The 22,238-nt window shown below is 44.6% G+C and overlaps 1 protein-coding gene across 3 annotated transcripts in view; it reads left to right on the top strand.

The window, feature by feature from the left end:
- Positions 1-2,980: 2,980 nt before the first annotated feature.
- Positions 2,981-22,238, top strand: part of WASHC1 (WASH complex subunit 1) — a 53,795-nt gene continuing 34,537 nt past the window's right edge. For 2 of the 3 annotated variants that reach the window (XM_075940785.2, XM_075940776.2), the window contains exons 1-2: positions 2,981-3,122; positions 21,607-21,760. In XM_075940785.2, coding sequence (XP_075796900.2) covers positions 21,612-21,760 — 149 coding nt within the window. In that variant the 5' untranslated portion in view covers positions 2,981-3,122; positions 21,607-21,611. Of the gene's footprint in view, positions 3,123-21,606; positions 21,761-21,804; positions 21,920-22,238 lie in introns of those variants that run through there. The other variant, XM_075940782.2, reaches the window with a different exon arrangement.

Below are 22,238 nucleotides of genomic sequence, written 5' to 3'. Positions count from 1 at the left end.
CCCAACTTCTCTCTAATTTGAATTTTTTGAGTGTATTGAATTAGATTTTTATCTGAGTAATTGCAAGGCACTTGAAGGGCTTTCCATCAGCAGTATATAAATAAAAATGGATCAGAATAGATTGGATTGCTGCTTCTACATCCGTTCCATATTCTCTTTCTGACAGGTCCTGACACCCACACACTCCTTGCTAAGGCTCAGCTAGGTCTTACTGCTTTCATTCTCAGTGTTGTATTGGTGGCAGGCTTTATATTCCTCATAACTTCCTCCTCTTACAAAGATTTTCACCTTGTTTTCAAACAACTTGATTGGGTCCTTCATTAAGATTTCACATGGGTCAGCTTTGTGTTTACTCTCTTTGTGAGCTCCCAAAACATTGTCACTGCTAATTTGATTTAGAATTTCAACCAGTTTGATATTACTCTGTGCTTCAACCTGCAACAAGTGTTCATAAATCTGGCTCCCACAGCAAATGAGTATAGCCAAGTGAATAATTTTCTACTGTACATTATCTAATGAACATAGTATTTCCCCCCACAAGTTGGATATGTATGAACAGATCCTGATTTCCTCAAATGTATTTAGTTTTAATTATTTGCCTACATTTTTATGCTGTTTTTAACTTTACGTATAAATCACAAATAGCTTTCTGTAAGCATTCAGTATTTGGTTTTTTGCTATTCATGTGGTGCTAATTTGTAAATGATCAGATATGTCCCCTGGAATTGTTTCTGATACTTGAGTGGATGAGCGTGCATATATCTTTGATGCAATGACTTGTACATGCACAATTTGGATTAATATTTGTGCATTCATCTTTGAAGTTCACTTTCCATTAATATGTAGGCTGATAAAGTTGTTTGAGTGTTTGCAGAAAGAGAACACATATAGGGCATAAGCAGAATCAAGGAGAATTCATTCAAAAAATGTCAGTAGTCACCATTTAAAACAAACAAACAAACAAGCCAACAGTGTGGAGGTCTTCTCCTCATACTTTATGAAAATTGGTTTATTAATATAAATATGCATAATTCAAAGATGGTTTAGACAAAGTACCTCATGTAACCTATCAGTTGTAATGTTACAGTCTGCTGGATCTGTATATCCTGTTTTGGTTCATGTATCATTCTTGTATGTCAAAGTTAGAAATATGAAGTGTGAATCCGTTTATAGTTTTAAATGTGCTAATGAGAGACATTACTGGTGCTTGCAGAAGCCTAATGGCTTGGTGATCAGTTCAATGACTTGTAAACAGTCTTGTTTGTCCTGTAGGCCCAAATGGTGCCTGATTCTGGGAAGACATGTTACCATACCACCTTGTACTGAAATCCATTTTGAACCTGACATTTTTCCATGGAAGAGGGGATGTAAATAAAGGATTTAGGAGTACAAAATATTTTAAAGAAATATCTCTTTCTTTCATTGATGAAGAGAGCTTTACCTGATGAGCTTTCATGGAGTAAAACTTTTACACAGAGAACAATGCATTAATTTTGGGGTTTTGGATCACATTTGTGGGTTGGTTTCCTGGATGCTGTGCCCTAGAAAATGTCCTCCCAGAGCCGAAGTGGTTCAGTGTGGCTGTGTCTACACTGGCAAGTTATTCTGGAAAATCAGTCGCTTTTCCGGAAAAACTTGCCAGCTGTCTACACTGGCCGCTTGAATTTCCGGAAATGCACTGACGATCTAAAGTAAAATCATCAGTGCTTTTCCGGAAAAACTATGCTGCTCCCATTCAGGCAAAAGTCTTTTTCCGGAAAACTGTTCTGGAAAAGGGCCAGTGTAGACAGCACAGTAGTGTTTCCCGCAAAAAAGTCCCGATCGCGAAAATGACGATCGGGGCTTTTTTGCGGAAAAGCGTGTCTAGATTGGCCACGGACACTTTTCCAGAAAAAGTGCTTTTCCGGAAAAGCGTCCTGCCAATCTAGACGCGCTTTTCTGGAAATACTTTTAACGGATAACCTTTTCCGTTAAAAGCATTTCCGGAAAATCATGCCAGTGTAGACATAGCCTGTCTGTATTTCTCTGCAGGGAGGTGGTAACCCTAGCTCAGTGCCTTGTCTGAGGGAGATCAGAGGAACTGGTCCAGCAGGACAGGGTAGTAGGGAGCAAGAGGGCAGGAGTCAGTGGTATGATCAGCAATTCGGGAAACAATCCCAAGGGGTCTTCTGCGATGTACCCTGTCACAAACAATATTTAATTGCCCAGCTCTTACTAAGCACTGGAAGAAAAACAAGTGCATGTAAGTCAGATCTTCCCCGTTCCCCAAATCTGAGAAACAGAAGCAAAAAGGCAACAGGAAAGTGAGGCAGAGCACACAGTGGTGTTTGTGGGGCCCCCTCTTAAGGAATAAATTCTCTTCTCTGCCAATGTGTTTGGGTAATAAGTTGATTTCTGTACCAACGGCTCAAGGCCAGATCCAGGGAGTGCTACCCGCAGGATCAGAGAGGAGAGGTCCTGGAATATGTGCTATTGCTAGACGAGGTCCCTCTGTGGTGGTGATTGAGAACCTATCTTGAGACCTACCAGAGCAGCACATCCCCAAGCTAAGGAAGAAAGTGACGCTACCGCCGGGACACATCGTGCTGGGGAGCATACACTTAAAGTGGTCGGGGGGGGGGGGGACGAGGGGCTTCCCCGAGCTGGGCGCAGCAGCCCCTGGGGTCTTTAAGCAGGGCAGGGAGAAGCCGCCGCTTCCCCCGCAACCAGTGACACTGAACAGCGGCCGCGTTGCTTGTGTGGGGCCAGAGCCGCGGGCCGCGTCTGGGGCAGGCCCCTTCCCCGCACGCGGGCGAGACCCGGGCACGGCGCCCGCTCTGCACTAGCGGCCCGGGCAGAGCCATTCAGCGCCCGGCTCGCTGCCGCGGCACGTCATTTGCACAGCGCTTACGCGCGCGCGCGCCCCCATTTGCCTCTTCCCCCTTTCAGCCCCCCCCCCGCCTAGTGCCAAGGGCGCTGCCCACAGCGGGTCCCGGCTCGTGCGGGCATTAAGACCTAACTAGAACGGGCGAGGGCGGAGAGAAGGGGCGGAAGTGGTACGCCAGCCGGGGCGGAAGTGACGCGTTGTAGGGGCGGAAGCGAGAGAGGGTCGGAGGGGCGTTGGGGTGGCCGTTGCTGTAGAGGTGAGCAGGGGGCGTGTCCCGCTCGCGCTCGGTGAGGGGCCCGGGCGGGGCTTGAGGGCAGAGCCGCCGCTAATGGGTCCCCGAAGGCCCGAAGGGGAGGGGGGGGGAGCTTGGTGTCTGGGTGACCCCGGGACTGGCGTGTCTGGGAGGCCGCAGCGGTCTCGGGGGAGTGGCGCGGGGGGTGTCTCAGCAGCTCCCCTGGTGCACCTGGAGCGCGCGTGGGCAGGCGGTGGGGTTCGAGGTGACATCTCACTGGGGCATCTTGGTAGGAGGTGGCACTGGCACTTGCACGCCCACAGAGATAGGTGCCTTGCTGAGGCGCTGCATTTGTTGCGTAAGGGCTGGACGCGTAATAGTAAAGTAATATTCTGGGGAAATGACTTAACTATATAGTTAATTCGGGTCCATGAGATTTGGGCCTACGAAAATAGGGGCTTATTGTACCTTTGGTGCATAATAAATCTGCAGATACTAGGGTTTAGACAGTGATCGAGGGTAGAATGACAGTTTTGTGATAACAAAAGTCTAAGTTATAGACATTACTGGTATAGTCATCATTGCTTAGTGGCAAAGCTTGGGTGTTTTTAAATATGCATCTGTGTGTATATGTTTACATGTATCTTAGGCACTTGTAGGGCTGCTGTTACTTTTTTTTTTTTTTTTTTTTTTTGTCATTTGATTATTTGGTAATTTAGCAGTTACCAAACGAGTGCACACATTTTTGGCAACTTTTGGAACTATGATTAGTGACTTTTGAGAGTTAACATCACATTGCTGTGAACACTTACATTGCTAAGTTGCTTCAGGCGGTTGCAGATGCAGGGAGGTAACTTTGCTTCAGTTGTGTGTATCAGTTAATGCATGGCTTACATTTGAAAGACTCTTCACAGCTATAGAAATTTACTTTTAAAAGAGTTTGCATTCTACAGAATCTGAATCAATACCTCAGTTGGACCTGGTATTAGCTGCTACTGCATTAGAAGATTTTTGGCCCCTTCCCAGAATCATAGACAAGACCATCACATTCACAAAAATAAAGCTAACTTGGAGGGAAAGATAGGCCTTAAAATGGCCTGAATTACAGAGCTATTAAAAAAAATTCTGAGTTAAGTCAGAGGCAAGTAAATAGCTTCTGACAGAACGCTGTAAGAGCATTAAAAAACACTGATATTTAAAAATGTTACAAACAGATCTGTGGCCAATTTAAACCTTAGAAAGAGGGGCTTGATAACATATGAGATTCATACTGATGTATAATGGTATCTGTTTTGATGGGATCACACATTTGGAACAGCTTTGTTACACTCTTTATTCTTACCTCCAGAGCTGTGGACTATATTATTCAAACCCTACAGTGGAAGCAATGCAGTATTGTAAGGCTTGGAACTATAGTTTGTATATGGGGCATGGAGAATTTCTGAATAATTCCTGAATGAGGAAAGCTGCTGTGTAATACTCTCTGTGATATAATTTGTGTACACATGGGAAAGCCCCTGCTTTAGTTATCTTGTACCGATGGAGAAAGAATTGTTGCCACTGGAAATATATAATGAGGAATACTTTACAAGCAAAAGCTGCAATGTGTGTGTTGGGCGGGGAAGAGAGTTAGCTTGTGAAGCTGGTTCAGTCATTAATGCCAAGGACATCATCTGATGGTTTGCTGTGAAGTTGTGATGAATAATATCAAAAAATTATTCATCTGAATATCAAATAGTGGCTGTTGAATCAGCAACTAATGCAAGGAAAGCCACCAGCTTGTGGAAGACTCGTATTTCAGCAGTGCATTAGAAGCCATTTCTCAATGTTCCAGAGAGAGCTCTGTTTTTCAAAAGTACAAATTTTGGATTTAAATTGTACATTGATATGCTTAAAGTAATATTACTAACCAATGACTAAAATGTATGCCTGTCTTGCACCGTGGAGATGCACTTATTTATCAAATAAATGTACAGGTAATGTTTTCAGAATAAACACATGCTATTGTAATAAATGCGTTCATTCTAATAGAATTTTTCTATGCTGAAAATAAAGAATGAGTCAACCAATAGTAATACTGTTGCAGTGGTATTACATTCACCTTTATTTACTGAGAGGGGCTTCTGACAGGCAATAATAACTGCTGTGAAAAAAGGTTATTGAGGCCCCATCAGCAATGGTGGGAACAGATAATTTTTGTTTTAATACTGAGAAAAACATCCCATTGTAAAATCACATCATGAAATGTTAAACCGATCAGTGATTGAGCTAAAGACTTTCCTACAAAAAAGAAGTGATATATTCAGTGCTGTCATCACTCTGAGCGCATTGCAGAATGCAGATATGCTTCTACCTTTAGAAGCAGGGTTGTCTCACTCCGGGGAAAAATGCATTTTCTCCAGGGCTTTTTGCCTTTTTACTGTGATTGCCAATAAGTGGACCAATTAGTGCCAGCTATGGTATGGATTCATGTGGTGTGAACAAATGTCCTTTAGGGACTGGATTTACTTTGATGTCTCCTTTGGGAAATTTTCTGCATTTCAGTCTTTCTTTGAATCTTGTTCTTTTGTTTTACCACTCCTTTTCTGCCCTTGCTAAGCTGTCATGATTTGGGAAGAATATGGGCAGGTGCCTTGATATGTTTGTTTAATTATATTTGGTTGAAGAACGTGTCTTTTTTTTTTTTTAGAAACCGGAAAGAGCTAAAATGGCAACATTATAAACCCCGGTGTTTCTTCTGACTGCTTTGTCAGATATGCCCTACCCACCACCCCACCCACACATCAGTACTTGTAGCTTAAATATGATCATTTTCTTATTTATTATTTGTATTATCATAACATTTAGGAGTCCCAGGCATGGGCCAGAACCCCAAACACAAAACGAAAATAATCCCTGCCCCACAGAGCTTACAGTCTAAGATGATACAATAGATGAGGGCTGGGCAAGATGTGGACCGGAGGCTGAATCCGGCCTTCCTAACACTTTGATCCGGCCCGCCGACTGCATCTGGCCTCTTTTTGTTTATATCCTGTTGCCCATACCACTGAATTTCTAGGTGGTTGCTCAAGCAGCAGGATCCTATTTAAATGGCTCCCGGTCACAGTGCTAGACCCACAAATCCTTTGCTGTGTTTTTAATTCAAAACCTCTGGATCACACAACTCTGAGGGGAAGCTAGTCCCCTGCCCTGCCACTTCTTCCCAAAGCCCCTCCCCTTCCAGGGTGGAGCTGGCCCATGACCACATACCAAAATTCATTAAGTGTCCCCCCTGCGAAAATTATTGCCCACCACTGCAATAGATGCTTACAGACAAAAGGGGAGCACAAGGAAACAATGAGATGGTATTTGGCAGTGTGACAAGCAGTGGTCTTAGTACACAAGTAGCCTACCTGTTAAGTTTTTTATGGACCTCATAGTAAAGGATAGTTTTAAGGTTGTATTTAAAGGAGGTCAATGACTGAGTTTTGAGAGTGTTTACGTAGCAGTCCTCCTTAGCCTATAAGGGCAGCATGGGAGAAAGCATGAAGGTGCATGATTGAAAATCTAAGAAGTGGGTGATGGAGTGTGACATCATGGAGAAATGGGAGATGGAAGCTGATATTTTGTTACTGAATAAGACATGAAAGGTTGGGTAGGGATAGATCATAAAGAGTCTTCAAAGTGGAGAAAAGTAGTTTATGTATGATATGATGAGTAAGAGAGAGCCAAGGAAGGGATGAAAAGAGGGGATGATGTGTTCAATTTCCTAGCCCAATACTTTTGATCAGGGATGGGGAGCTTACGTGGCTTGCCTGGATCTGGCCTGTGCAGCTTGGGGTCCCCCCCCACTCCACAGCTGGGGCGAGCTGGCTCTGGTGCTTTATCCTCTTGTGTACCAACTCACCCCACTGTAGGGGGGAATATCCCTTAGCCCTGCAAGCCAGATCAAGGCAAGCCATGAACTGTGTTTAGTTCACAGGCTTTGCCTGGCAGGGAGGAGAAAGCGACTCTGTGCACAGCACAAGGAAGCTCTTTCCCTGCGCTCGCTTGCAAGCTTCACCCCTGTCGCTCTTACTGACTGGGAATCGTGGCCAATGGAGGGGACAGTGCCTGGTAGTGCAGAACCATCTATGCCCTCGGGAGCTGTGCCAGGTAGATGCCCACCCACCCCCACGGTTTACACTGCTTTCTTATCTTGTTGCTGCTGCTGCTTCTGCAGCATCTCCTCTTGAATGCCTCACACTCAGCAGACTACTCCATGAGGCTAATCACAGGATCTTGTGATGTCACTGGAATTTCCTCAGGCTTTTTTTCCTGCTGCATCCCATAATCCTTTATTTCTTCCTTGTCCTGTGCTTGACAGTTTCCTGAGGAATGTAGGTCCCATTTCAAAGCCTATTGCCTGCACTAATTTGTTTCTGTTGGTTTCTTATTTCCATTGATTGATTGCTTTGGCTCTTTTGTGTTACTTTACATTTGTCCACCAATTTCCCTAGTCACGTCAAATCTGTTCTGCTCTACTGCTGCTCCAAAGCCTTTGGCACGACTACAGATGTGGTCTGCTGCTCTCTGTTTTGCTGCTTTCGAGCATAACCAATTTGAATTCTTATATAGAAACAGAAAATAAAGGAAGTCTGTTACTTAGCATATTGGGCCCTGTTTACTTGTGCTCTTCCTCAATCTAGCTTCACAGATACACTTATTTTTACAGTTGCAATGTCTTGTCATCACATATGGATTAATTTAAATGATGTAGGGGAAATAAGTCATGGGAGAAAAGACTGACTTTATGCATACTATTTCTGTGAGCTGTCTTGGGGGGGCTCCTGTGTTCAGCGGCAAGTACCAGGCGCTCTTTCACTTGAAATATCTTAACATTTGACTGGCCTCTTGGGGGTGAATAAGATGGACCCAAATATTATAAGGCTGTTATAGTTCGCTAACTCCAGAGCATTCTTGCCAGGCAAAAATGTGCTTCTTATGTGTGGATCACCAGTTTCCCCACAAGCCTTTGTGCTCGCTGTTTTCCATATTGTTTTAAATTCAAGTGGAGCACTCACATTTTAAAAAATGTTAGGGTTCTTCTTTTCTGGCTATTGTTGCTTCTTGTACTATAAAAAGCGTTAGGGGAGCAATCCTTGTGGATGAGGAGGGGGAAGCAGTAGATGGGCTATATCTTGACTTTAGTAAGGCTTTTGGTACCATCTTGACCTTCTCGTAAGGAAACTAGAGAATGATAGCCTAGATGAACCTATTTTAATGTGGGTGTGCCATTGATTGTGAAAGTGTACTTAGAGTACAGGAGGCCACTGACTTGCAACAGGTTCCATTCCTGGGGAAGCGTCTCAAACCGGGGGTGTGTAACTCGAACCCTCATTTATGATAGGCGCCGTGCACCATTGTAAATGTGAGCTGAGGATGTAAGTTGGGGGGTTCTGGCCCCTTCTGCACTTACAACCATTTTTATACAACCATTTCAGAACTCGGGCAGTCACATGTTGGGGGCCTCCTGTAGTTATCAATGCTTCACAATCAGACTGGAAGGGTATATTGATCTTCAGGGATCCTTCCTGGGTCTGATTCTATTCAATGTCTTCATAAATGATTTGCATAGTGGCACAGAGAGTACATTTCTCAAGTTTGTGGATGATACCAAGCTGGGAGGGGTTGCAAAGGCTTTAAAGGGCAGGATTGGAACTTGAAATGATCTGGAGAAATGGCTTGAAATAAATTGATGAAACTCAGCCTTTGGGAAGGAACAATCAGTTGCAGAAATACAAAATGGGAAATGCCTGCTCAGGAAAGAGTACTGCAGAAAGGGAACGGGGGGTTATAGTGAATCACAAGCTTAGTCAACAGTGTAGCAGTGTTGCAAAAAAAATCAAAGTCCTTTTGGGATGTACTTGTAGGAATATTTTAAGCAAAACACAAGATTGAAAAGTAATTCTTCCACTCTATTCAGCACTGATAAGGCCTTAAAAGGAACATTATGCTGGGTCTAGCTATACCACTTGAGGAAAGATGTGGACAAATTAGAGAAAGTCCAGAGGAAAACAACGAAAATGATTAAAGGTTTAGAAAACATGACTGAGGAGGGAAGATTTGAAAAAATTGGGTTTGTTTTGTCTGGAGAAGAGAAGGCTAGAGAGAGACATAAGTCTTCAAGTACATAAATGATTGTTACAAACTGGAGGAGGAGGATGATACTGTCCAACTTAACCACTAAAGGCAGGATAAGAAGCAATGGGTTTAAATTGTAGCAAAGGAGATTTAGATTAAAAAAATCAGTTGGGGGCCACATGCAAGTGAGAAGCCTAAAAAAACCCAAATCCTCATGGATGTGGTACCCAACTGATGAGCCAAAAAAAAAAGCACTCTGTAAATTAGAATTGTTTCCAGCTCATACTTGCCCAGGGGTGAGGACTCTAAATTGGAGAGCAATTTCTAGGCCACTGGACAGTCTTAAATTGGAACTATAGCAGCAGCTATAGTGTACCTGTCAGAAGTACAAGAATAGGTCTCCTGACTTTCTCACAGTGCTTTGGGGCTGGAAATTTGTGTACTGTGATACTGATGATGTAGTCCTGGTGCCTTATGAATGCACTCTCTTAAACATTGCCCTGATAAAGAGGAAAAGAGACTGAACATGAAGCCAGGTAAAATTGGTCACATTTCAAAATTTTTGTTAAAATTCTATACGTGGAAGGGGGAGAATAGGAACAGTTTTGTCAACCTGAGAAATCCCTCCTCCCATTTTTTTTTTCTTTCATACCAAGTTTCCTTTATACGTATAGGAGGCTTGATTCTGGAGTGAGCCTTGTGCCCCTTACCTGTCAAACCTGGGATACTATACTATTTCTGGATTGTCATGGCTTTGGTGATGGGGTTTCCAAAGTTTCTCCCCATTATCTAAGAAAAAAATCTCAGACATGGACGTTGCCTACAGGCTGGTCGCAATACCCTGAATTTAAAAGATGTCACTGATCTGGAAGAGCGCTGAGTTGAGAATGCTGTGCCTGTTTCTGAGCCTCAAGGAGCACTGTGTGAAATGGTCCTTCGTATACAAGATCTTACTATGTATTGCTGTCATGCAGGGCTTGAAAACAATTATCAAATACTTACTATCTAGAGGCAAATATGAAATGGAGGAGGGGAAAGAAAGAGAACAGCTAGGGAGGTCCTGAGGCAACAACACCATTTCAACTACCAAATTTCCCAAGTAGCAAGTGTGAAATTGACATGATTCTTGTCACTTTCACTGATACCCATAAGATTTTTTTAAAAAGCAGCTAACTGTCTCTGGGTAGTGTTTGTTTTGTTCTGATTGGCAAAATTATGAGCAGTGATAGATTTAGTGGAACTGTCTGGAACCTCAGGTTTGGAGTGCTAACTAAATACCCAGGAGAGTCAGGAATGTAATTATTAGATAAACAACCTTAAATTGCCCTGAATTGATAATGAAGGAGTTTAAGTTCACCTGTGAAAGCTTCCCACTTGCTAGTGATGGGTAAATGAGTTTTTTTTCTAAGCTCTGTTCTCATGACATGACTGCTCCTTTACAGTTTCTAAGGTTTACAGAAAAATGCTTGTGCAGGTAGGTTGGAACACTAGTCTTGTCTTCATCTCTCTTTTGGTACTTAGCTAAAATTCTATTCTGCTGAGGTAATCATCCCTTCAGATAAAAAAACCGCTGCTCTAACTTCCTGGCTTCCAGAAGTCCATGGCAGGGAAAACTGCCAGCAGATATTCCCCCGGGAATGACTGCGTTGTTGCTGGACTCTGGTAATATTGGATACGGTGGACACTGCACACTCTGAGTTGTAGGAGAGGGGAAGAACAACACAGCTATGAGAAATAGCATTAAGATAAACCTGAAGGAGAAAGGCAGGCGCTTTCAGAATACTAAAGATAATGGGCAAGAGAAGAGGACGAGAATTATGCCTAAGAGAAGCTGCTCTGAGAGAGAATAATATGCGGTATCCGGTGGCCATAGTGAATGGATTAGTTTTTATCATTTGAAAGCAATTTCTTCAGTTGCTAACCTCCACTTCTGACCCCTTCCTGAGGAAAATCTCTGCTAAAAAGCTGCTCAAACTTCAGTTTATTTTCTAGGTTATTGATTTTCATGGCAATAAAAATGCTGGGGTACAGGAACAGGACATGCAAGCCACCTCATTGGGGTCTTCCTACTGGCTAACATTAGAACTACTGAATACGTTTCTAGAGTTTGTGTGTGTTCCTCAGGAAGTCTCAGCTACTGCCATATTGTTTATAACAGGGGTGAGCAATACTTTTTAAAAGGCCATATCAGAAGTGTCTGAAGTGGTCCCAGGCCACCCCAGAAAGGGCAGGGGCCTGAAGACTTCTTATGCTTTCCCCCCACACCCTGATTGGCCTGGGGTGGGGGAGTGCGAGAAATCTTTCCCTTCCTTCCTCCTCCCCTAGAGAGAAATGCCAGCTGTTTTAAAACAGCTGGCGGTTTCCTCTAGGCGCCCAGTGGGAGGAGGCCTAGGGGTAGGTGAGTGCGCAGAGTTTCCCCCACCCTCAGCAAAGGTAGTTTTAAAACAGCCTGCGTGTGTCTCTAACTGCTGTGTGTTCTTGTGGGGGGCGAGGAGACTTCGCACGCTCCCCCGCCCCCAGATCCTGATTGGCCTTAGGATGAGGGAGCAGCAGGGCAGCTGCGGGCTGGATCCACTGGCTTGGTGGGCTGGATCTGGCCTGCGGAGAGCTCTTGGCCCACCCCTGGTCTATAAGAAGCACAAGCATCTCCTTTGCTGTTGCATATGCAAAGTTGGCGGTTTGAGTCTAATGGATTTAGCATGACCAGATTGAATAGCTAACAGTGCTCAAAATAGTCTATTGAACTCTAGTAATACAGAGAGTACTATGACATACAGGAATGTTGGTATTGGGGAAATGCAGGGACAGCTTAGGGTATGTTTACACTGCAGAGTTTTGTTGGAAAAACAGCTGTTTTTTCAACTAAACTTGAGGAATGTCCACACTGCAATTGCGTTTTTCCACAAGAAAACCAAAAGAACAGAGGGTTTTTTCTGGTATTGTTAATCCCCATTCTATGAGGAAGAAGCCTTTTTTGAAAAAGGCGTGTGTTGATGGGGAAGAGGGAGTTCTTTCGGGAGAAGAGGAAAAACCCCAGGTGCCCTGGTGGCCACTGCGTCCATAGCAATTACAGCTTGCATGCGAGAGAGTGTCCATTTAGTCTGGACGCTGTCTTTCGAAAAAGCAGATTGCTTTTTCAATGCACTTTGGCAGTGTGGACGCTCTCTTTCAGAAGAAGTTTTTTCAGAAGATCTCTTCCGAAAAAAGCTTCTTCGTAAAGAAGCCTGTAGTCTAGATATAGCCTTAGTAGGACTGAGGAAAGGATGGAAGTGGGATACTGGAAGTATTTGAGTGGGAGGGAAATGTGGTGATGATAGGATGGGGGTAAAGAAGGGTCTGATTACTAAGCAGAAGACTGAAGCTAGTGACTATAGCAGGAAATGATTGACCTGTGGATTGGAAGCAGTGACTAACTGTCTTATTTCAGGGAGTTGTTATATTTTCAGATAAATATATTTGTTTTTTGGGGGTATTAAAACTGAGGAACTTTTAACCTTGCTGAACCAAAGCCAGCTGTATGATCTTGCTGCAGCAGCAGGACATCTAGAATCCTCATGGAGACTCAAACAGTTAAGAGCTTATCACATTTAAAGAGTGCCAAAGACCTATTAAACCATCTTTGTAATGGGTAAGATAATTAGCGTCTTTATTCAAACTTGAGTGTAAAGTGTCAAATTTAAGCATAAATGACAGTTCAGAGGATTCTCTTTCAAATGAAGTCTTCAAAGGCCTTTGAAGACTTCACTTGAAAAAGAATCCTCTGAACTGTCATTCTTAAATTCGACACTTTACACTCAAGTTTGAATAAAGACGCTAATTATCTTAGCCATTACAAAGGTAGCTTCCCCAATTATCACCTCTAATATCATTAGCTCACAGACATTTACCCCCCCCCCCCCCATTCCTCTTCTGTTCGGAAATTTGATTTGTCCTTTTCATATGTGTTCATTTTTTTAAATTGTATCCTTTGGTATATACGGTTATGACAATTTTCTTCCACTATGATCTGAGGAAGTGGGTCTGGCCCACGAAAGCTCATCACCTATTAAACCATCTTGTTAGTCTTTAAAGTGCTACATAGTCCTGTTTTTTGTTTCAGCTACACCAGACTAACACGGCTACATTTCTATCACTATTTCTAAATAAATGCGGTGTAGATGCTCCCAATATTGAAATAAGCTATGCAATTGACAGCTCAATTTTCATAGTTTATTTTGAGTTAAGCTCTGCTGTGTGTTTGATGCACCCTAAAAGAGTGGAGGGACCCTATAAAGAAGAGGCGCATCTGCATGGGACAGGGTGGCTGTGAGGGCCATCTTCACTGACAGAGCTGGTGTGATTGGAGCACAGGTCCAGGGCTGGCCTTACCATGAGGCGAACTGAAGTGGCTGCCTCAGGTCCCAGACTGTGGGGTGCGCCAGTAGGACCTAGAGTGTAGAAAACTGTGTTTGCTGCTGGTGCATGTGTATTGTCTCTACAGTACCATGAGAGGAGTAGAACAGGAAGAAGGCAGAATTGAGACCTTTCAAAATTTTGGTCCAAGTGAGGGGACATGGGGGCGTCATTTGAGCTTCTTGCCTCAGGTGCCAAAATGTTGTGGGTCGGCCCTGCACAGGTCTGTAACTTTTGTAAGTCTCTTCTTTTGATGTTTAGCTTTTTCACCTACACCTTCCCAGAATTCATCCATTTGCATCTTTGATGGCAAATCAATCTAACTGACTTCTGTTACTTACTATTCTGCCCCTTACCCTCAAGGTAGTCATTTCAGTTACAGGAAATGTACTTGTTCAGAAATAATGCTTACCTCTTGTACAGCACTTTTCATCAGTAAATGTCAAAGCAGTTTACAAAGAGGATCAAGTATCACTATCCATATTTTACAGATGGGAAATAGAGGCACAGAGAGGGGAAGTGACTTGCCCAATGTCACCCAACAAACCAGTAGCTGAATTGGGATTAGAACTCAAATGTTTTGAGTACCAGTCCAGTGCCTAGTCACTAGGCCACTCTCGCTCTCCAACTAGGAATGTGGGTTTGCCTCTCTTCTCACTTCTCCAAAGATGAATGGGGAAAGATAGTGGAAGGAGGACTCAATTGCAGTTCCATACCCAAAACTTTTAGAGTGGCAGATGTTCTACAAGGGTGCATGGGAGCTCCTCCATGTGTATGTGACCTGCCAGAGTGGTTTAAAAGGGAAGTTAGGTGGGACAGAGTTGAAACTCCATTGTACATTAAAACTCCATTGGTCTGGCATCCAGTGCTCTGGCACTCCTGATGATCCGGCACCATTGGGAACCCGGAAGTGCTCCGAGCAGCCGGACAATTGGAGCTGCTCTGCCCCCGGCTTCCCTGATTCAGCCGCTGCTGAAACTGACCAGCAGCTGAATCGGGGAAGCCAGGGGCAGAGCAGCTGGGATGCTGCTGGATTGGTCCCGTAGCGCTGCCCCTTGGGGCTGCGGGACCTACCCGGCAGCACCCCAGCTGCTCTTGGGGATGCCAGCTGCTCTGCCCCAGGAGTGCTGCTGGGTTAGTCCCGCAGCGCCGAGGGGCAGTGCTACGGAACCAACCCGGCAGCACTCCAGCTGCTCTGCCACAGCGGCTAAAACTGACCAGCAGCGGCTGATTCGGGGACGCCTGGGGTAGAGCCAGACTATCGGAAGGGGGGGCTATGAGAGGTCTGGGATGGCATCCCCCCAACCCCACCCCAGACTCCTCATTGCCCCCCCTTCCGATAGTCCGGCATATCTGATAATCCGGCATCCCCTGGGTCCTAAAGGTGCCGGATTATCGGAAGTTTACTGTAGTACTTTAAGGAACTCGGATTTTAATGGAATATGTACTGTAAATCTTGAAAATCCCTGGTAGAAAAGCTACTAAGGGAAAATTTTGCTTTGGCACATATTGATGATATTTGTGGTGTTACTTCAGCTGAGAGAAGCTTGTGTCCCAGGTTATGAGGATGATTGAAGTTCCCTAAATCTCTGGTAGAGAGTGGTCCTTCTCAGTCTGTTGATAAAGGGGGAAGAGTTGTGGGGAACATAGGCACTTTTGTAGTAATTTTATGAACAATATGTGTGGCTCAGTTTACCTACTCCCTTTGTATTGCTACTCAGTAGTATTTAATGGGCTAATTTCTTCCTAGGGACCAGGGAAATTAGGGAGGGGAGTATGTCACATGTGCTTGTCTGGCTTTGTTCCAAAAATGCTATTAAGAGCTGAATAGGATAAGGGCATATGAATTAGGGATGTACAATTCTGATTAGTAAATTAACAGGTTAACCTAATTTTAACCAAACATTTAACCAGTTAACCAAGTAACCAGGATCTTGGGAAGGATGAAATGGTGGAACTAGTCTGTGCTGCTCTCTCATCTTGGAGGAGGATGTGTATACCCATCTCATTAAGGCTGTCCACCCCATTCCAGTCCAGGGGCACATTGATGGGTGAGAGGCATCGATGCAGTATGTGGGTGTGCACATGAAGCCCTTGGGTTATGGTGGGTACCAGGGCCAGCTCTTCTGAGGCAGTAACATGTGGGTGGCTAACTCCCTTTGCAAAGGGACTGGCTGCTCCTGTGACATCTTGCCACGGTGTGACTATTGGAAGTGTAGAGGAGGCACCTTGCTTTTCTAATGTGGTATAGAATGGCTGTGTCCCTGCTCACTCCTCCCTACGCTGTGTCCCTGTAGAAGGGCCCCATTTCAGAAACACAGGGCTATAGATGGGAGTATTTCGCTCATAGGTTGTGGGGAGTGATCTCTACTTGGGAGCTGTAACAGTGGGGTGAGGTAGGTGCTGCGCCTATGGCTACATTACTTTCATGGCATAGAGTTGAATAGGTAAATGCCAGTGTAGGGGTGGGAGAACAATATCCTCTACAGCTCCTCAGATATCTGTAGTATTTGCCAGTGTCTGTGTGGCTGGGAAGCTCTGGCTGTGAGAGTGGGCAAGGCTGGCACTGCTGCAATTAGTCTGTGCTGCAGCTCTCTGATGGAGGAGCTGGGAATCTAACTCCATCTGCCTCCCTTTTCATAGGGCTCTGTGTCCTTGCAACCTTTCTCTGGCTTCTTTGGAGAAGCCCTTGTCTGAAGTAGGCAACCTGGGATCTTGAGACCTAAATCCAGTCTGTCTCTTTTGGGCTGTGGGATTGCGAGCTGCTATTTAAGAGGTCTCAGGTACTATGAGAGCTGTGGTGGAGTGCAGTCTTTCTGTAGGGCCTAATTACAGTCTTATTAATGCTTTTTTCCATCACTTCCTTCAAGCCTTCAGATGGTGATTAAACCTATTTATAGGGCAGAGTTCCTTAATATTCAGCACAGTGAACCTCTTCCCAATCAAATCAGTAACATCTGCATCTCTGATTGCTGCTTAATAACATTGTAGAACATGGTTAATTAAAAAAGGTATAAATAGACTTTTTTTCATCCTGTAACTTATCAGAGTGCTTTCCCTCCCTTCAGTCATCCAAGCAAATCTTTACACAAACTGAGGAAAGGTTGGCTTACCAAAGAGAGCAGGGCAAAAATCTTGTCCATCACTTGATTGTTAATGGGAATCCATCCTGTTCTCCCACCAGGGTTAGTTACCTGGCTTCTGCTCTGCTGTTGAACAAAATTTCAGCCCCTCCAACTCATGCGAACACTCGCCAGGAACAGCAATGCACTGTACCACAGAGTTCAGTACAGCAGCAATTTCAGAAGCAATTGCTGCATTTAAAGGAATATATATTAACTTCAAGATGTCCGTGAATGTTAGACTCATTTGGGCACTGGAAGAGGACAGTGTGACTACTGCTGGTTCCAGGGCTAAAATGTCTGGGCTGCTTCCTGTTCCTTGCATCAGTCTAGGCATGTTGGGCAGCAGTCTTTCCCCTCTCCCAGCCAGAAAACAATTTGTTTCTCCCCAGCAGTTAGGCTACGTCTAGACTGGCCCCTATTCCAAAATAGCCATGCTAATTTCCAACTTTGGAATAGGGAAATCCGCGGGGGATTTAAATATCCCCCGCGGGATTTAAATAAACATGTCCGCCGCTTTTTTTCCGGCTTGGGGAAAAGCCGGAAAAAAGCGTCTAGACTGGCGCGATTCTCCGGAATAAAGCCCTTTTCCGGAGGATCTCTTATTCCTACTTTCAGGTAAAACCAACTACGACACTGCCAATCCCAAGCTGACCCTGTTTAGTGAAGACCCAACAATTGTAGCATGGTTCAGGTTGGGTTGCAAGATTGTAGGTGCTGGCTTGGACTCCATTTTGCTGTTTACCCCTTGGCCCTGTTACCTCTCTAATGGCCCACTCCAACCCTGACCATGCACCTGAAGGATGGCTCGTTCCTCTTGCCTCTGAGCCACTCCCCAAAACCTGTCTCCACATGGCTGCCTTGTCCTAGTGGGAACTTCCCACTCACATGTACATAATTCATCTCCAACCTCCTCCTGCTTGTGGGGTTAATGCAGGCCTGCCAATAGGAGGAGTAAAAGGGGCAATTGCCTGGGACCTTGCTGCACGGTGCACTCCGGGCCAGCGTTAAGGGCTGGTGGGTGGGTGATGTGGCATGTTCGTGGCAGTGCTGAGGGCTGACTGCCCCAATCCTACTCCTTTCCCTTGTAGGGTTGCCAGGTGTCTGATATTGAACCCGACAGTCCGGTATTTTCGCCTTCTGTACAGTAAAAAAATTCAGAAAATACGGGACACCTAAAATGTCCGGTACTTTCTGTTTTGTTTTGTTTTTTCCCCGGCTAGGAAGCGAAAATCCCGGGCTGTCTGGCTCAATATGGAGGCAGCCTGGCAACCCTAGTGCTTACCGGGTTCCGCAGGGGAGCTGGCTGGCCCAGCGCAGGGAGGCAAGATGGCGGGCGGCATTTTTTCTGAAACCATCTGGCAACCCTATTCCCTTGAGACCCTACCTCTTCTCCAGGAGTGCAAAGCTGGGCCCCTCTGCTTTGTCTAGGCGAGTCTGTTGGTCCCTCTGGCTGCATGGTCCACTCCTGCTGGCTGTTGCCACCGCCTTACTGAGCTGCGCATGCTGTAACTGTGACTCATTCGCATGCTTATAACACAGTATGTGCTGCACAGTGAGGTGGTGGCAGCTGGCAGGGCTGGAGTTCATAGCTGCCATGACATTGACCCCACGGTAGGAGGAAGTAATCAGAGACTATCTAGCCCCATCCCAACCTGACACTTATAGTGAGGTCCCATCAAGTTGCCACGGTCTGCTTCTCTTCCTTGCCTGCTGAGGCACTTGGGATTCGTATTTAACTTTGGAGTACAGCTTAGCCTAGGTTACCAAAAAAGCAGAGGATGAGAATGTGGGCATGACAGAAGACAGAATTGAACAATAAGAGAGTAGAGCCCATAGGCTCTGTGCATCTTAGACCAGTGCTGCTTTGATTGCAAAGAACAGCCCAGCTTCTATTCCCTCTGTAAGCACGTGGCCAATCAGACAACTACCAATTAAAACCTTTAATGAGCAAACATTCTGTCTTAGGGTTTTACGGGGCCACGGTATGTAACTGTAGTATCTCAGTACTCTACGTTTGCAAGCATGAAGCAGTTCTAATTAGGGATGTAATTTAACTGAACAATAGTTAACTGCTTAAACATTAAGTTTAACCGGCTAACTCCACGTTTCTCAAATTGTGGGTCCCAACCCCCCAGGGGATTGCGAGCAACTTAGAGGGGGGTCGCGATATCACAAAGTCTGAGACCCCCTGGGTTAACTGATTAAATCAGAACAGGCAGGGCTGCTGGCTTGGAGCGACCCCCCCCCCCACTTGCCATGGCCTGGTGTAGAGCCCTTCCACTTTGTGGGCAGGGGCTGCTGGCTCCCAGCCCATGTGGGGTCGTGGACTGGGAGCAGACAGCCTTCCCTCCCCCCACCCCCTGCTGCTGCCCCGTGCGAGCCTGCCAACTTCCAGCCTGCATGGGCTGGAAACTGGCAGCCTCCCCCCCCCCACACACACACACCTGCTGCTTCTGCCCTCCCCCCCTCACCCCATTCAAGGCTGCCAATTCCCCTCACCCCATGCAAGGCTGGGAGCCAGCAGCCCCACAGGGTCACAGGTGGAAGACTGCTCCTGGGTAGTGGTTAACCGTTAACTTGTAAGCATCACCCATTACGTGTTCACACCCCTAGTTATAATCCAGGACATTTGAAAAAAATAGAACAATTGTGAAAGCATAAAAGTTAAAACTGAATTATGGTCAATAAAGTAATAGAAAAATATAATCTTGCAGTTAGACTTATTACTCCTCTCATAACTCCATATCAAACTTGCTAGGCTTATAAATCAAGATAATTTCCTGTCCTCCTGCAGAATAGGTTTGGTTAGAAGTATAAGAATCAATGTGTCTTTTACTTCAAATATCACCAGCATTAAACATTATGGATTCAAAAATTGGCTAATAGCCCTGCCTGTGATGGCTGAAACAGAACAGAATTGGTCTTGCTGTTCTAGGGCCATCTTCAGTTTTGATGGCTGGCCTCTGCCTGGGTTTTGTTAGCATGCTAAACAGCCATGTCTTGGGGAAGACACCCATGTTCTTCACTTCTTTTAGTGACACTTTCCCCACAGTCAGATTCCATTACAGGAAAATGGAAAGTGACTCCACAGAATTATAGGAAGTGTTTCCTTACTACATGTGGTGGGAACTCTTGGATCTGAAGGGGAAAATTCAGAATTGCGGTATAATTTACACATAAAAAAGCAGCTAAAGGGGAGGGCAATTTGGTGCAACTCATGTTTGATGAAGCTGAAAGATGATTTGTGGTATATGTTGAGACCTATATAATTTATCTTTTTACATCCTCTTACAGATTGCTCTGTCTCTTCATGCCCCTGCCCTGTAAATGACCCATCATGGACTCTGCTGGTACAGTACTTGCACCACCTGACACGTCCCTTCTGAATTAGGTTCCAGGAGCAAATTGGGGGAAATTCCCCTGATAGAAGCACATTGTGTGGTCCCCGAGATTGTTCTTATTCAAAGACTATTGTCCTGTACAAAGGCTTTGTGAAAACTGTAATATTTCCGAGTACCAGCAGAGGGATAAAAAAAAGGCAGTTTTATTGTCCTTTCTTCTATTAGGTTTCATTTTCATCCCATGTTAGCCTCTTTTTACATTTATTCAATTAATACTTTTATTATGGCCCAACTGCCATTTGAGACACATTGTGCTTGTACTATAAATGTCCATTAAGACAGTTCTTACTTCAAGTTTATTACAAACTTAATAGACAAGACACATGAATGGAGGAAGCCAGAAACAGACATAGGGTGAAGTGATTTGGCCAAAGTCATAAAAGAGGCTAATGGAAGAGCTGAGGTTGGAACCCTGATCTTCTGACCCCTACTATGCTTTTAGATCACGCTACCAGCCCACCCCAATAATAACAATGGGTATACTTGCCATATGTTTTCAGCATGCCCGGAGAAGCTAGTTTCTTAGTGACTCCTTCCTTTTGGCAACTTTTTTTTCTTGAACTGTGAACTGAGGCAGACTCTGAAAAAGACCAATTCAGGATGATACTATCACTGTTATGAGGGCATTTAGAGGAATTTTTAGGTATGGGTCCCTACTGACTTGGGATAGAGGTGTGAGCATGATTCTGTGACGACATTAGCCACCTACACATCCTTGATGAGACTTTTGGCACTCCTGGACTTCTGTCTGCTTAATGCAACAGAAACGTCATAAACATTGAGCTATTGTTCACAACAAATGTAAAATAGGGTTTTTCCAATACAGATATTGGGAAAGAGTCAATGGATCACCAGGAGTGTGAAGTGTACTTATGGGTCTCAGTCTCCAGTGCTAGAATGGGAGACTCCTGTGTAATCTAATCAAGGAAAGTGGGTTTATGCAATAAACTTCCTAACTCCTCTGGAGCTTTGAGGGGGAAAGTGGACTGCATTCTTGTGATATGAACATGAGCTGAAACATGTCAAGTTCTACTCCTAAAATAGTGTAGCTATCAAATGTACTGATGTGGAGTCTGTCTGAGGATGGGAAAGGGAAATGAGAGATTTTTCTTCTTCCAGTATGTTCTTCCATAGGCTGATGATAAAATTATGTTATGTTCTGAAATGTGATGCTTTGATTTCAGCATGATTATTCTGAGCACTGATTTGCTGAGTATTGGACAAAACTTAGACCAAAGATACAATCCTTGTTCGAAGGAGCATCCAAGCTAAGTAATATCTTCCCTCTCTGCTGCACTGTGGCTTTGGCTAGATACATGAAAAAGACTGTTGTAGATTTCTAGATGTGTTCTCTTTCCTAGTTTTCCTCTTTTGTGTCTGCCTAAATCAAGTAGAAGAGCAAAGGTGTAAGGTTCCTGGGAGAAAGGCGTTGATGAGATGGAACTGTATATGCTGCAATTACCTGTTTATTTTCTTTGTCTCCAACAGGCACAATGGCTACAGTGACCCAGAAGCACTTCTTGGAAGGGCAGACTTACTCTGTCCCTCTGATCCAACCTGACTTGCGCCGGGAAGAGGCTATTCATCAGGTTGCAGATGCACTCCAGTATTTGCAGAAAGTGTCTAGTGATATCTTCAACAGGTGTGTTGCCGTCCTACAAGGGATTAATGCTGAGTTCCCAGCAAGAGAGAACCAAATCCTCAATAAAATGATGGCACAACAAAGGGGTCTTGGAGAGCCCCCAGAGTTCCAAAGGGGTTGGGGAGGACTGCATGTTTACGGACATTATACTGAATTCAGGTTTGGTCAGACTTCAGTATGATCACATATTTACCTGTGCTGTGTTTGTCATAGCATGCAACAGTTTTGTAGTGTTCGTGTTTAACTCTGTGGGAGGCTGCCACAGTTCTGCTCAGTTTCTTCTTTCTCACTTTTAAATGGGAAATCTTACTATTTATGATATCTTGCCGTTCCTTGTTTGGTTCTTTGTACTTTGAGCTGTGGAGTAGAAGATGTCTTTTGGTGTTGATATCTAATCTGCCATGTGGGCTGCAGTATGATTTTTCCTTATGTTTCTGGTGTCTCGCACCTCCAACTGTGTACATTGTGTGAGCTGAGA

This window comes from Pelodiscus sinensis, chromosome 1 (genome assembly GCF_052426305.1).
Source record: "Pelodiscus sinensis isolate ZL-2025 chromosome 1, ASM5242630v1, whole genome shotgun sequence".
NCBI classification, from domain to species: Eukaryota; Metazoa; Chordata; order Testudines; family Trionychidae; genus Pelodiscus; species Pelodiscus sinensis.
This window is presented reverse-complemented; position numbering and strand designations above follow the sequence as displayed.